Source organism: Salmo salar, chromosome ssa03 (assembly GCF_905237065.1).
Source record: "Salmo salar chromosome ssa03, Ssal_v3.1, whole genome shotgun sequence".
Lineage (NCBI taxonomy): Eukaryota > Metazoa > Chordata > Actinopteri > Salmoniformes > Salmonidae > Salmo > Salmo salar.
Window position 1 is genome coordinate 10167038 of NC_059444.1, and position 13749 is coordinate 10180786.

Below are 13749 nucleotides of genomic sequence, written 5' to 3' on the forward strand. Positions count from 1 at the left end.
TTAGGCCAAGGAGGGGCACACAATGGAAGGGAAAACGTACACCATGTCAGTAACAGTTCACAGTATACCTTGTATTTACGCTAGAACGTGCATCATTTAACTTCCAATGACTGCATGAAAAGGGCAGATCATATCTAATCATGGACAGTGGCTAGAGAGAGCTTGTGGTGTGACTCCATACAGTCTGGTATTGTGCGGTCCTACCTGGACGGCCTGGGGGGCCTCTGAAGCCCTTGGCTCCGGGACGCCCTCTTTCCCCTGGTTGTCCTGGTATTGGCTCTATAGTGTAGTATCTGCCTGGCTCCCCCTTTAAACCCTTAGGACCAGGGAGACCGGGGTAACCTAGCTGCCCTGGTTGACCTGGACAATGAAAAGGAGAGATAAGGGGTCAGGGGTTGAGGGGTGAAAGGTGATGGAATGAATGAGTAAGACAATAGTGAGTGGTGCATGGTAGCATAGCTTACGGGTAATACAGTGCTGTGAAAAAGTATTGGCCCCCGTTCTAATTTCCTCTACTTTTGCATATTTTTTTATACTGACTGTTTTCACATCTTCAACCAAAACCTAAAATTAAAGGAAACCTGAGTGAACAAATAATACAACAACTACATTCATAAACAAAGTTATGCAACACCCAATTCCCCTGTGTGACAAATTATTTACCCCCTTTCACTCAATAACTGGTTGAGCCACCTTTAGCAGTAATGACTCCAACCAAATGCTTCCTGTAGTTGTTGATCAGTCTCTCACGTTGCTGTGGAGGAATTTTGGCCCACTCTTCCATGCAGAACTGCTTTAGCTCAGCAACATTTGTGGGTTTTAAAGCATGAACTGCTCGTTTCAAGTCCTGCCACAACATCTCAATTGGGATTAGGTCTGGACTTTGACTAGGCCGTTCCAAAACTTCAAATTTGTTGCTTTTTAGCCATTTTCATGTAAACTTGTGTTTTACTGTCTTTTTTACTGTTGTTTTTATTTCTTTACTTATCTATTGTTCACTTAATACCTTTTTTGCACTGTTGGTTAGAGCCTGTTAGTAAGCATTTCACTGTAAGGTCTACACCTGTTGTATTCGGCGCACGTGACAAATAAACTTTGATTTGATTTAATCAACTCACAGACGGATGATCTGACATTCCACCATGCTTGACCGTTGGTATGAGGTTCTTACTGTGCAATGCAGTGTTTGGTTTTCGCCAGGCATAAAATAGGACCCATGTCGTTCAAAAAGTTATACTTTTGAATCATTTGTCCATAGAACATTCTTCCAAGAGTCTTGATGATCATCCAGGTGGTTTTTGGCAAACTTGAGTCAACATTTTAGACAACAAGAGTCCTATTATGCCTGGTGAAAACCAAACACTACATTCCACAGTAAGAACCTCATACCAACGGTCAGGCGTGGTGGTGGTAGTGTGATGGTTTGGGGATGCTTTGCTGCCTCAGGACCTGGACGACTTGCCTTAATAGAAGGAACCATGAATTCTACTCTGTATCAGAGAATTCTACAGGAGAATGTCAGGCCATCCATCTGTGAGCTGAAGCACAGCTGGGTCATGCAGCAAGACAATGATCCAAAACACACAATCAAGTCTACATGAAAAGAGCAACACATTTGAAGTTTTGGAACGGCCTAGTCAAAGTCCAGACCTAATCCCAATTGAGATGTTGTGGCAGGACTTGAAACGAGCAGTTCATGCTTGAAAACGCACAAATGTCGCTGAGTTAAAGCAGTTCTGCATGCGATGTGAGAGACTGATCAACAACTACAGGAAGCTTTTGGTTGCAGTCATTGCAGCTGAAGGTGGCAGAACCAGTTATTGAGTGTAAGGGGGCAATTACTTTTTCACACAGGGGAATTGGGCGTTGCATAACTTTGTTAATTAAATAAATGAAATAAGTATCACATTTTTGGGGGTTATTTGTAAACTCAGGTTCCCTTTATCTAATATTAGGTTTTGGTTGAAGATCTGATAACATTCAGTATCAAAAATATGCAAAAATAGAGAAAATCAGAAAGGGGGCGAATACTTTTCACGGCTCTGTAAGTCTAAGAGCACAAGTTAGAACAGCTGTGCTCTTATTTTGTACAAATATGAGCATTGTCTACTATAGTAGGACAGGAAGTGAATGGATAGAAAGGCAGGGGACAGAAGACTGACCCTAGGCCCCAATAAGCCGTCCCAAAGTGACTCGTTTACTTCCGTTCATGGATTAAAAAGGAAGAGGCTGGTATAAGGAATTGGTGGAAGGTAGGACAATTAGGAAACAGGACCAGAAAAGACAGAACATTTAGTAAATAGGGGATAGGATATATTATATGTCATAAAGACGGTGAAATGTTTACCTGTGGAGATTAATACCCCTGGTGGTCCCGGAGGTCCATTAATGCCCATCTCTCCAATGTCTCCTGGTGCCCCCCTTGGACCTTGGGGGCCAGGATCACCAGGGTAACCTGCAATACAGTGGATACAGAGTCTGTTTCTTATTTTACCATGATTCAGATCTCATGCGCTGTTATGTTTTCATAATCTCACATTGTCTTGGATCAGGTTTCTCTGGATAAACAAAAAGGTTAAAGAAATAAAATACCGGTAACATAAATAATCTCTTATGGGTCCATATTTGAGAACATAACTTTCTTAGTCTCAAAATGTACATTAGCCAATTCAAATCATTGATGTAGTTGTATGTGATAAAATGCTATATTAGTTGTTCTCAATACACAACCTGGCACATTTAGCCCTATGCTAACCTGACCAGGTGGCAGTGATTAGGTCCAGTAACAAATTCCGCATCAACTTATCAAAGATCATAGACTTTATATCCACCAACCAATGGCACTTCTTAAAATAGGTCAATTTGGCCACCAGAGGGATATTTTAAGCCTCCAAGTTCAAGGTTTACTTGGTCTGTAAAGTGCGGCGCCCCAATAATACATGCATGTTTTCACATATGACAAAAGCGCGTCTTCTTGCTTATCCGTTTCACACACATCCATGTGCTTTTATGGAAAAAAGATAAAGGAGTAGAAGTGCCTTATGGTCTTGTCCAATAGTTACCATCGCTGTCAGGTGGCATACACACACACTGTTCACTGCTGGTCCTCGATGCTTGATTTAAATAACGCATATGATTCTAATAATGCATATAAAACTTTCGTTTTTGAAGTAGAGGAGGGAGACATAATTATTATTATTGTTAATTTTTTTATCCAATTGGATAAACACTCCAAACAGCCTACCCGACCACTCTGAGGCATCCGCATGGTCCTAAAGCACAGCGTTGCCCTGTTTTGTGTCACATTCAAATGATAAAACTGGGGGGACAAAAATGCAATTTCAGAATGTGGGGGGGACGGACATGTTGTGCCCCTGCATGTTTGGACACCTACTCATTCAAGGGATTTTCTTAATTTTTTACTATTTTCTACATTGTAGAATAATAGTGAAGACATAAAAACTATGAAATAACACATGGATTAATGTAGTAATCAAAAAAAAGTGTTAAACAAATCAAAATATATTTGATATTCTTCAAAGTAGCCACCCTTTGCCTTGATGACAGCTTTGCACACGCTTGGCATTCTCTCAACCAGCTTCATGAGGTAGTCACCTGGAATGCATTTCAATTAACAGGTGTGCCTTGTTAAAAGTTAATTTGTGGAATTTCTTTCCTTCTTAATGTGTTTGAGCCAATCAGTTGTGTAGTGACAAGGTAGTGGTGGTATACAGAAGATAGCCCTGTTTGGTAAAATACCAAGTTCATATTATGGTAAGAACAGCTCAAATAAGCAAAGAGAAATGACAGTCCATCATTACTTAAGATACCTAAATGTATTAAAGTAATGTCAGTCAATATAGAACATTTCAAGAACGTTGAAAGTTTCTTCAAGTCGCAAAAACCATCAAGCCCCCTGATGAAACTGGCTCTCATGAGGACTGCCACAGGAAAGGAAGACCCAGCGTTACCTCTGCTGCAGAGGATAAGTTCATTAGAGTTACCAGCCTCAGAAATAGCAGCCCAAATAAATGCTTCAGAGTTCAAGTAACAGACACATTTCAACATCAACTGTTCAGAGGAGACTGCTTGAATCAGGCCTTCATGGTCAAATTGCTGCAAAGAAACCACTACTAAAGTACACCAATTAGAAGAGACTAGCTTGGACCAAGAAACACGAGCAATGGACATTAGACCGGTGGAAATCTGTCCTTTGGTCTGATGAGTCCGAATTTGAGATTTTTGGTTCCAACCGCCATGTCTTTATGAGATGCAGAGTAGGTGAACGGATGATCTCCACATGTGGGGTTCCCACCGTGAAGCATGGAGGAGGAGGTGTGGGGGTGCTTTGCTGGTGACACTGTCAGTGATTTATTTAGACCTCAAGGCACACTTAACCAGTATGGCTACCACAGCATTCTGCAGTGATACACCATCCAATCTGATTTGCACTTATTGGGACTATCATTTATTCAACAGGACAATAACCCAACACACCTCGAGCTGTGTAAGGGCTATTTGACCAAGAGGGAGAGTGATAGACCACAAACTGAAGGAAAAGCAGCCAACAAGTGCTCAGCATATGTGGGAACTCCTTCAAGACTGTTGGAAAAGCATTCCTCATGAAGCTGGTTGAGAGAATACCAAGAGTGTGCAAAGCTGTCATCAAGGCAAAGGGTGGTTATTTGAAGAATCTACACGTTTTTTTGGTTACTACATGATTCCATATGTGTTATTTCATAGTTTTGATGTCTTCACTATTATTCTACAATGTAGAAAATAGTAAAAATAAAGAAAAACCCTGGAATGAGTAGGTGTGTCAAAACTTTTGACTGGTACTGTATGGGTCAGTCTGTAAAAAGGTCTCCAAAAATAAGTTCCTCATTAAATGTGTTCGTAATGTTCAGTTACAAGGTTTTGGCTGCACTTCTCTCTTCTATTCCAAACACATTAACACAATAAAATGTAATTCTACATTTCAACGGAAAAAACGATATCTCACCTGGGATTCAAACTGCCGCAAACGGCGAAAACTACCAGTAGCCAGGCTTGCTACACTGAGCTATTCATCCAGTTTATATGTTGTGCGTTTTAGTAACTTTGACTAGCAGATTGTGCCGTTTGACTTTGTTAAGGACGCTTTCATGGAAAAGTGATCGATCACATCCAACAACAATACGTCAACATTTGTAATTGGCTGATACAGAATTTGTTACCGGACATAATCACTGCCAGCTGGTCAGGTTAGCATAGGGCTAAATGTGACATGTTATCTAATGGGAACAACTAACATGTAGCATTGTATCACGTGCAACTACGTCAATGATTTTAAATGGCCGTTTTTGAAGTAAAAATGTTTTCTTATGTTCTTAAGTATGGACCTCGTATAACTGAGCTGTCTAACCTGCTACAGTGTAATTGTGGTATATTTGGCGCGACGGTCCTCTGAAGCCTTTGTCTCCTGGGAAGCCCTGCGAGGACAGAGATAGAGGTTATTACCTAATGATAATAATAATAATGCATTCATTTACACTGGCCTGCGGGGCAACATAGGAGATCATCACTCATAAATAGGGCCAGGAGTTTTTCCTGGACAGATCATATGGTCAGGAAACACTCCCTGTGCTACTCATTATCTGGGTTGGCATCGATCCCATTTCAATTCAAGAGATGAATTTAAATTCCAGTTGCTAGATCTGTGGCCCTGAATTAAAGAAGTGTAGTACACGGAAGAGTACAAGAGTTCATGCAAGAGTCTCTCTAAAATGTTTTATTATGTCAATACAATGGCCATCTTTTGAGTCCATCTTTGTCCATAGCCAATTTTATGTCTAGCGATGTCACAGTTACAGGCGCGACAGGCATGACATCACAAAGGGGTTGGCAAGGAGAGAGAGCTTTGGGGACAGAAAGTAGAGCAATCTTAATTTTAGTAGACCTTATTACAAATGCTGCCATTGTTTTGCTATTGTTAAACAATATATATAAACTTTAAAAATGACCTTTTCAGAGTAAGCACTCAAAATATATTTAAAAAACCGACTGAGACAAGAATATGATAACCACAAGGAGGAAGTTGAAGGGCTGGTTTACAGTAAACTGTTGTGAGAAAGTGAGTGGGCTCTTTAAAAATATCTATCACCCTAGGTCCTAGATGAAGAACACCAAAACAGAATTCTCTTGCTCTATAGAAAGGCAGAAGCTTCTTAGTAAATCATCCAGCTCTATGTAGTAGATGGTGCTAAAACCTGCCTCCCTGTAAGCTAGCTAGTTGAAAGTAGGCCTTGACTTTGACCAGTTCTCTGTCCGTTTTCCGGATCCTCATTAGTTCCTGCCAATCAACAGCTACTCTTCCTGGGATCCAATCACAATTAAATACAATAAAACAATACATAACACATTATTACACACTACTCTACAATACAACATTTATAATACAGCAAAATAATCATATTAAAATGTATGTGTGTGTAGAGTGCGTGTGTTAGCATGTGTTTGTGAATGTGTGAATGCTGTGTGTGTGCTGTGTGAATGCTGTGTGTGAATCACAGTCCGCTCTGTTCCATAAGGTGTAGTTTTAACTGTTTTATAAATCTAATTTTACTGCTTGACTGAGTTACTTGATGTGGAATAGAGTTCCATGTAGTCATGGCTCTATGTAGTACTGTGTGTTTCCCGTAGTCTGTTCTGGACTGTGAAGAGACCCCTGGTGGCATGTTTTGTGGAGTATGTATGGGTGTCTGAGCTGTGTGCTAGACGCTTAAACAGACAGCTCTGTGATTTCAACATGTTAATACCTCTCACAAAGACCAGTAGTGATGCAGTCACTATCTCCTCCACCCTGAACCAGGAGAGATTGACATGCATATTATTAATGTTGGCTCTCCGTGTACATCCAAGGGCCAGTCATGCTGTTCTGGGCCAATTCTAATTTGCCTATGTCCCTGACCACACGACTGGACCGTAGTCCAGGTGTGATAAAACTAGGGCCTGTAGGACCTGCCTTGTTGATAGCAATATCAAGAAAGCAGAGTAGCGCTTTATTACGGACAGACCTCTCCCAAGCTTAGCTACTGTTGTATCAATATGTTTTGACCATGAGAGGTGACAATCCAGAGTTACACCAAGCAGCTTGGTCTCCTCAACTTGCTCCATTTCTACATTATTAATTTAGTGTTTAGTGAATGATTGAAAAACTAGCAGGAAATAAGGCTGCTATGTTGCAAAACAGTTGTCATGGAGAGAGAACCCAACAAACAGGATAAAAGGGCAGGAACATAACCAGGTGAGTTGAAAGCTGAAGTAGGTCTCCACATTTCAATACTTTTATGTCCAATAGAGAGATACCTATTTGTTTGAACAACCAACAAGTTCAGCCTGATCCACTTGCGTTCAATATTTGATGAATTGTCCATTTCTCCACTGTCTGTTTCTGATGTGTTTACTCCATATCGTGATACTAGACAACTGTTTCAGTGGAGTAGAGATACAACTGAATTTATTTGTGAATATAATCATTTAATTACGTCATTCCTGTGTGAAGGATGGCGAATGTGTGACCTATGGTCTTTAGTTCATGTCCAATGGGCCATTCACTCCAATGAACAACAATTACGTGGAAGTAAATATTGTACTAGAATGTTGTATTGTTGTATTAATGGTGAGGTGGGCCTTAGAATGTATCCCGTCTCGGGACTGTACCCCATCACAGGAAAGTCAGAAAAGTCTGTCCAATCATAGTGTCTTTAGGTGTTGCTAGGTAACTAGTGGGAGGAGGTGGGAGGAGTAGGAAGAGGTGTGATGATTGGGAGGAGGGAGAAATAAAAAACAAGACATAGGAATGTGGCCAGAGAGGCAATGCAGGAATCCTATCAAATATTCCTCACAGAACTAAGATGAGTGGAAGAGGTGAAGAGGAAGAGGGTGGAGAGAGTTGGAAAGAAAAACACACTTTGAGAGAGCAGAGGATGACCTTCCAGAGGAAAATGTGGAGAAAACAGCATGTCCTTTTCATCCAACCAGTGTGTAGGTTTGATAAGAATAAGGATAAAAAAGGATATGATGGTCCCACTGTCAGAGGACAGAAGAGCAGAGAATCAAAACATGCACAATACCAAATCAACCGCTTAGTCCCGATCCCTTGGACACTTATATATATCTAAAAAGATTGGGCAGGCAATTAGATATGGCAATAGCTCCACCTTGACTTCAGACAGGCTAGGTGGAGTTTTTGCAATACTGGTTACACTAATTCAATCTTTTCAGACTGTTGTCTGGCTCCGGATCCAGAACGCGATTAATACGGACCCCCCCCCCAAAAAAAGGAACTCAGTCGGGCTTTCAATGTAATGCGGTTTAGAATTATAATAGTAGAATAGACAAGGTGCCATTTTGAAAATGACAGACCTTGGAGCGCTTTTTATAACCTGTCAGAAATGTCCAGTTGATCAACTATCCCATGTTATCTAAATACTGTAGGTACGTTAGGCTAACCAGCTATCTACATTTTGTAGTTATCGTGGACAGATCCCGTTTACCAGGGGCCTCGACCCCCAGGGGGCCCCATTTATTTTGTTGAGTCACTCAGGTATCATGTGAACACACATTTGGCAAAATGTGGACAATTGCAGGAAATTTGCTTAAAAACTGCAAAATGTTCCTTCCGCCACAAGAGAGGTGTGAACAGTTTGGTGTCGCATGGGTCGCGAGGTGGAGGATGGTTACTACGTCGACAAAGACAATATCCATCCGGACCTTTGCCACCTAGGACATTTGTGTGACCGGAACTTCTCAAATAGTAGTTGAGTACCCTTGGTTTAGGGGGTAGAGGCTAGGGATCAATTTGGGATTGGGCTATATAGTGGCATGAGACAAGCCAACTGCAAAGACAAACGGCACTATGTCATCAAAACAGGTGTCCCCTGACAAAGGGGGGGGGGTGGAGATGGGCCCAATTTTTTGCCTGTGGTTACTGTAAAGAGAGTGACAGATGGAGGGAGAAAGAGGAGAAAGATAAAGAACCAGGAACCAAATCAACCTGAATTGACGGCTACATCAACCTGAATTGATTCCTGAGAGCAAAGCCAAAGTGCAGAAAAATATAGATCTATATTGGCTCTCATAGAACATATGTGAAGGGTGACTACAGAGAAAGGGATATTTGACCATTTTCTAATTATGCAGTGGAAGGGATTACAGATATATAGTACCAGTCAAAAGTTTGGACACACCTACTCCTTCAAGGGTTTTTTTCTTTAATTTAGCTATTTTCTACATTGTAGAATAATAGTGAAGACATCAAAACAATGAAATAACACATATGGAATCATGTAGTAACCAAGAATGTGTTAATTAAACTAATCAAAATATATTTTATATCTTCAAAGTAATCATCCTTTGCCTTGACAGCTTTGCACACGCTTGGCATTCTCCCAACCAGCTTCACCTGGAATGCTTTTCCAAAAGTCTTGAAGGAGTTCCCACATATGCTGAGTACTGCTTTTCTTTCACTCTGCGGTCTAACTCATCCCAAACCATCTCAATTGGGTTGAGGTCGGGTGATTGGAAGCCAGGTCATCTGATGCAGCACTCCATCACTCTCGTTCTTGGGTACATAGCCCTTACACAGCCTGTGGGTGTGTTGGGTCATTGTCCTGTTGAAAAACAAATGATACTCCCACTAAGCGTAAACCAGATGGGATGGCGTATCACTGCAGAATGCTGTGGTAGCCATGCTGGTTAAGTGTGCCTTGAGGTCTAAATAGATCACTGACAGTGTCACCAGCAAAGCACCCCCATACCTCCTCCTCCATGCTTCACGGTGGGAACCACACATGCGGAGATCATCCGTTCAACTACTCTGCGTCTCACAAAGACACGCTGGTTGAAACCAAAAATCTAAAATTTGGACTCATCAAACCAAAGGACAGATTTCCACCGGTCTAATGTCCATTGCTCGTGTTTCTTGGTCCAAGCTAGTCTCTTGTAATTGGTGTACTTTAGTAGTGGTTTCTTTGCAGCAATTTGACCATGAAGATCTGATACATGCAGTCTCCTCTGAACAGTTGATGTTCAGATGTGTCTGTTACTTGAACTCTGTGAAACATTTACAGTGGCTTGCGAAAGTATTCACCCCCTTGACATTTTTTCTATTTTGTTGCCTTACAACCTGGAATTAAAATAGATTTTTTTGGGGGGGTTGTATCATTTTACACAACATGCCTACCACTTTGAAGATGCAAAATATTTTTTTATTGTGAAACAAACAAGAGATAAGACAAAAAAACGGAAAACTTGAGCGTGCCTAACTATCACCCCCCAAAGTCAATACTTTGTAGAGCCACCTTTTGCAGCAATTACAGCTGCAAGTCTCTTGGGGTATGTCTCTATAAGCTTGGCACATCTAGCCACTGGGATTTTTGCCCATTCTTCAAGGCAAAACTGCTTCAGCTCCTTCAATTTCGATGGGTTCCGCTGGTATACAGCAATCTTTAAGTCATACCACATATTCTCAATTGGATTGAGGTCTGGGCCTTGACTAATTCATTCCTAGACATTTAAATGTTTCCCCTTAAACCACTCAAGTGTTGCTTTAGCAGTATACTTAAGGTCATTGTCCTGCTGGAAGGTGAACCTCTGTCCCAGTCTCAAATCTCTGGAAGACAGAAACAGGTTTCCCTCAAGAATTTCCCTGTATTTAGCGCCATCCATCATTCCTTCAATTCTGACCAGTTTCCCAGTCCCTGCCGATGAAAAACATCCCCACACCATGATGTTGCCACCACCATGCTTCACTATGGAGATGGTGTTCTCGGGGTGATGAGAGGTGTAAGGGTTTGCGCCAGACATAGCATTTTCCTTGATGGCCAAAAAGCTCTTGGCAGGTTTGTTGTGGTGCAATATTCTTTCAATTTTTTTTTTTTTATAACCCAACCCTGATCTGTACTTCTCCACAACTTTGTCCCTGACCTGTTTGAAGAGCTCCTTGGTCTTCATGGTTCCGCTTGCTTGGTGGTGCCCCTTGCTTGGTGGTGTTGCAGACTCTGGGGCCATTCAGAACAGGTGTATATATACACTGAGATCATGTGACACTTAGATTGCACACAGGTAGACTTTAACTAATTATGTGACTTCTGAAGGTAATTGGTTGCACCAGATCTTATTTAGGATCTTCATAGCAAAAGGGGTGAATACATATGCACGCACCACTTTTCCGTCAATAATTTTTTTCATTTCACATCACCAATTTGGACTATTTTGTGTATGTCCATTACATGAAATCCAAATAAAAATACATTTACATCACAGGTTGTAATGCAACAAAATAGGAAAAACGCCAAGGGGGATGAATACTTTTGCAAGGCACTGTATTTGGGATGCAATTTCTGAGGCTGGTAACTCTAATGAACTTATCCTCTGCAGCAGAGGTAACTCTGGCTCTCCCTTTCCTGTGGAGGTCCTCATGAGAGCCAGTTTCTTCAGGGCGCTTGATGGTTTTTGCGACTGCACTTGAGGAAACTTTCAAAGTTCTTGAAATATTCTGGATTGACTGACCGTCATGTATTAAAGTAATGATGGACTGTCATTTCTCTTTGCTATTTGAGCTGTTCTTGCCATAATATGGACTTGGTCTTTTACTAAACAGGGCTATATTCTGTATACCACCCCTACCTTGTCACAACATAACTATTTGGCTCAAACGCATTAAGGAATGAAATTCCAGAAATTAACTTTTAACAAGGCACACCTGTTAATTGAAATGCATTCCAGGTGACTACCTCATGAAGCTGGTTGAGAGAATGCCAAGCGTGTGCAAAGCTGTCATCATGGCAAAGGGTGGCTATTTTGAAGAATCTCAAAAATATTTTGGTTACTACATGATTCCGTATGTGCTATTTCATAGTTTTGATGTCTTCACTATTATTCTACAATGTAGAAAATAGTAAAAATAAAGAAGAACCCTGGAATGAGTAGGGTTCAACCTTTTGACTGGTACTATATTTTTATTTTATCTCATATAAATGTAACCTTTATTTATTGAACCATAAAACACCCTATTTAAGAAAAGCTGTTGAGCGTCTGGCTTGGATACAGTGGCCACAAACCAGGCTTTGTTTATGTGCCAAGTTTAGATGATGTACCCTGATGTATCCGCTTTCTGGTTTTGTCTGTTGTTTCAGCACTCAGCCACAAGAGGGCAGACGAAGTACAGACCCGAACCAAGATGGCAAGAAAATCTATACAGATGTAGGATATTAATTTGAGCCAGTTTGCTACAGCAGGAAAATAATCCTGCAGCTACAGGAAACGTTAATTATTATGTGGATTAAATGTGTTCTGTATCCTCAACATTTGACACTACTTGATAAGAGTTATTATAGTTGGTGGGTGTTCATGGACTCAAATTGAAATGAAGTTTAAAGAAGTCACACCCATAGAGCTCACTCCACAATTAAATCTGAATACTGAAAGCTATAAAGCCTGGGGAATAAAATACAGTATCTCTAGAATTTGTCCCTTTCTGGGTCAACTGAACTAATGGAGTTGAGCCCACCCAACCTGCTGATAATAGACAGATACTGTATGGTTCTGGTTGAGCCCAACCTGCTGATAATAGACAGATACTGTCTGGTTCTGGTTGAGCCCAACCTGCTGATAATAGACAGATACTGTCTGGTTCTGGTTGAGCCCAACCTGCTGATAATAGACAGATACTGTATGGTTCTGGTTGAGCCCAACCTGCTGATAATAGACAGATACTGTCTGGTTCTGGTTGAGCCCAACCTGCTGATAATAGACAGATACTGTATGGTTCTGGTTGAGCCCAACCTGCTGATAATAGACAGATACTGTACGGTTCTGGTTGAGCCCAACCTGCTGATAATAGACAGATACTGTACGGTTCTGGTTGAGCCCAACCTGCTGATAATAGACAGATACTGTCTGGTTCTGGTTGAGCCCAACCTGCTGGTTCTGGGTTCAGCTCACCGTTGGTCCTGTCCTGCCGATCAGACCAGGAAACCCTTGGTCTCCAGGATAGCCCTGAATGAAAGGAGAACAACTACATTAATAACATACAGTATAGAAGTCAACATTCACAGAAAGTACAATATTTAGACATTCATATCAAAACTACAATTCCTGTGCCTGAGCCTCCTTCTCCTCTTTTAGTTTCCTAAAATAGCCAATGCATTTGAAATCTGACAACAGACCAAACTATAGTAAACTAAATCAAATCAGTTTCCTTCAGATGCCTTTCATGCAATATCACTGCAGATCTATTGGTAGTTAAACATAGCAAAGCAATATTTTGGAGAGTAATTATTCCATACAACATTGACGAGACTAAACTAAGGGGAAGGAGAAGACCCACCTGTGGTCCAGGCGTTCCAGGCAGGCCGGTAGATCCTATGTAACCCTTGGACAGAGAAGATAAGAGACAAAAAATTAAAAAAGGACAACTAATCAACTAATATGGAAGACAACAACAGATGACTACATAATAACAAGGAGGACGGCTTTATGACATCAGATCACAACAGTACAGTGTTCCTACCCGAGGGCCAGGAGGACGGCTTTATGACATCAGATCACAACAGTACAGTGTTCCTACCCGAGGGCCAGGAGGACGGCTTTATGACATCAGATCACAACAGTACAGTGTTCCTACCCGAGGGCCAGGAGGACAGCTTTATGACATCAGATCACAACAGTACAGTGTTCCTACCCGAGGGCCAGGAGGACAGCTTT

The 13749-nt window shown here is 41.2% G+C and overlaps 1 protein-coding gene across 1 annotated transcript in view; it reads right to left on the minus strand.

The window, feature by feature from the left end:
• Positions 1-13749, minus strand: part of LOC106598235 (collagen alpha-4(IV) chain) — a 75628-nt gene that overhangs the window by 37236 nt on the left and 24643 nt on the right. The window contains exons 16-20 of the mRNA XM_014189290.2: positions 13373-13417; positions 12988-13041; positions 5405-5471; positions 2348-2455; positions 205-360 (exon numbers count right to left, since the gene is read on the minus strand). Of these exons, the coding sequence (XP_014044765.2) occupies positions 205-360; positions 2348-2455; positions 5405-5471; positions 12988-13041; positions 13373-13417 (430 nt within the window). The remainder of the gene's footprint in view (positions 1-204; positions 361-2347; positions 2456-5404; positions 5472-12987; positions 13042-13372; positions 13418-13749) is intronic.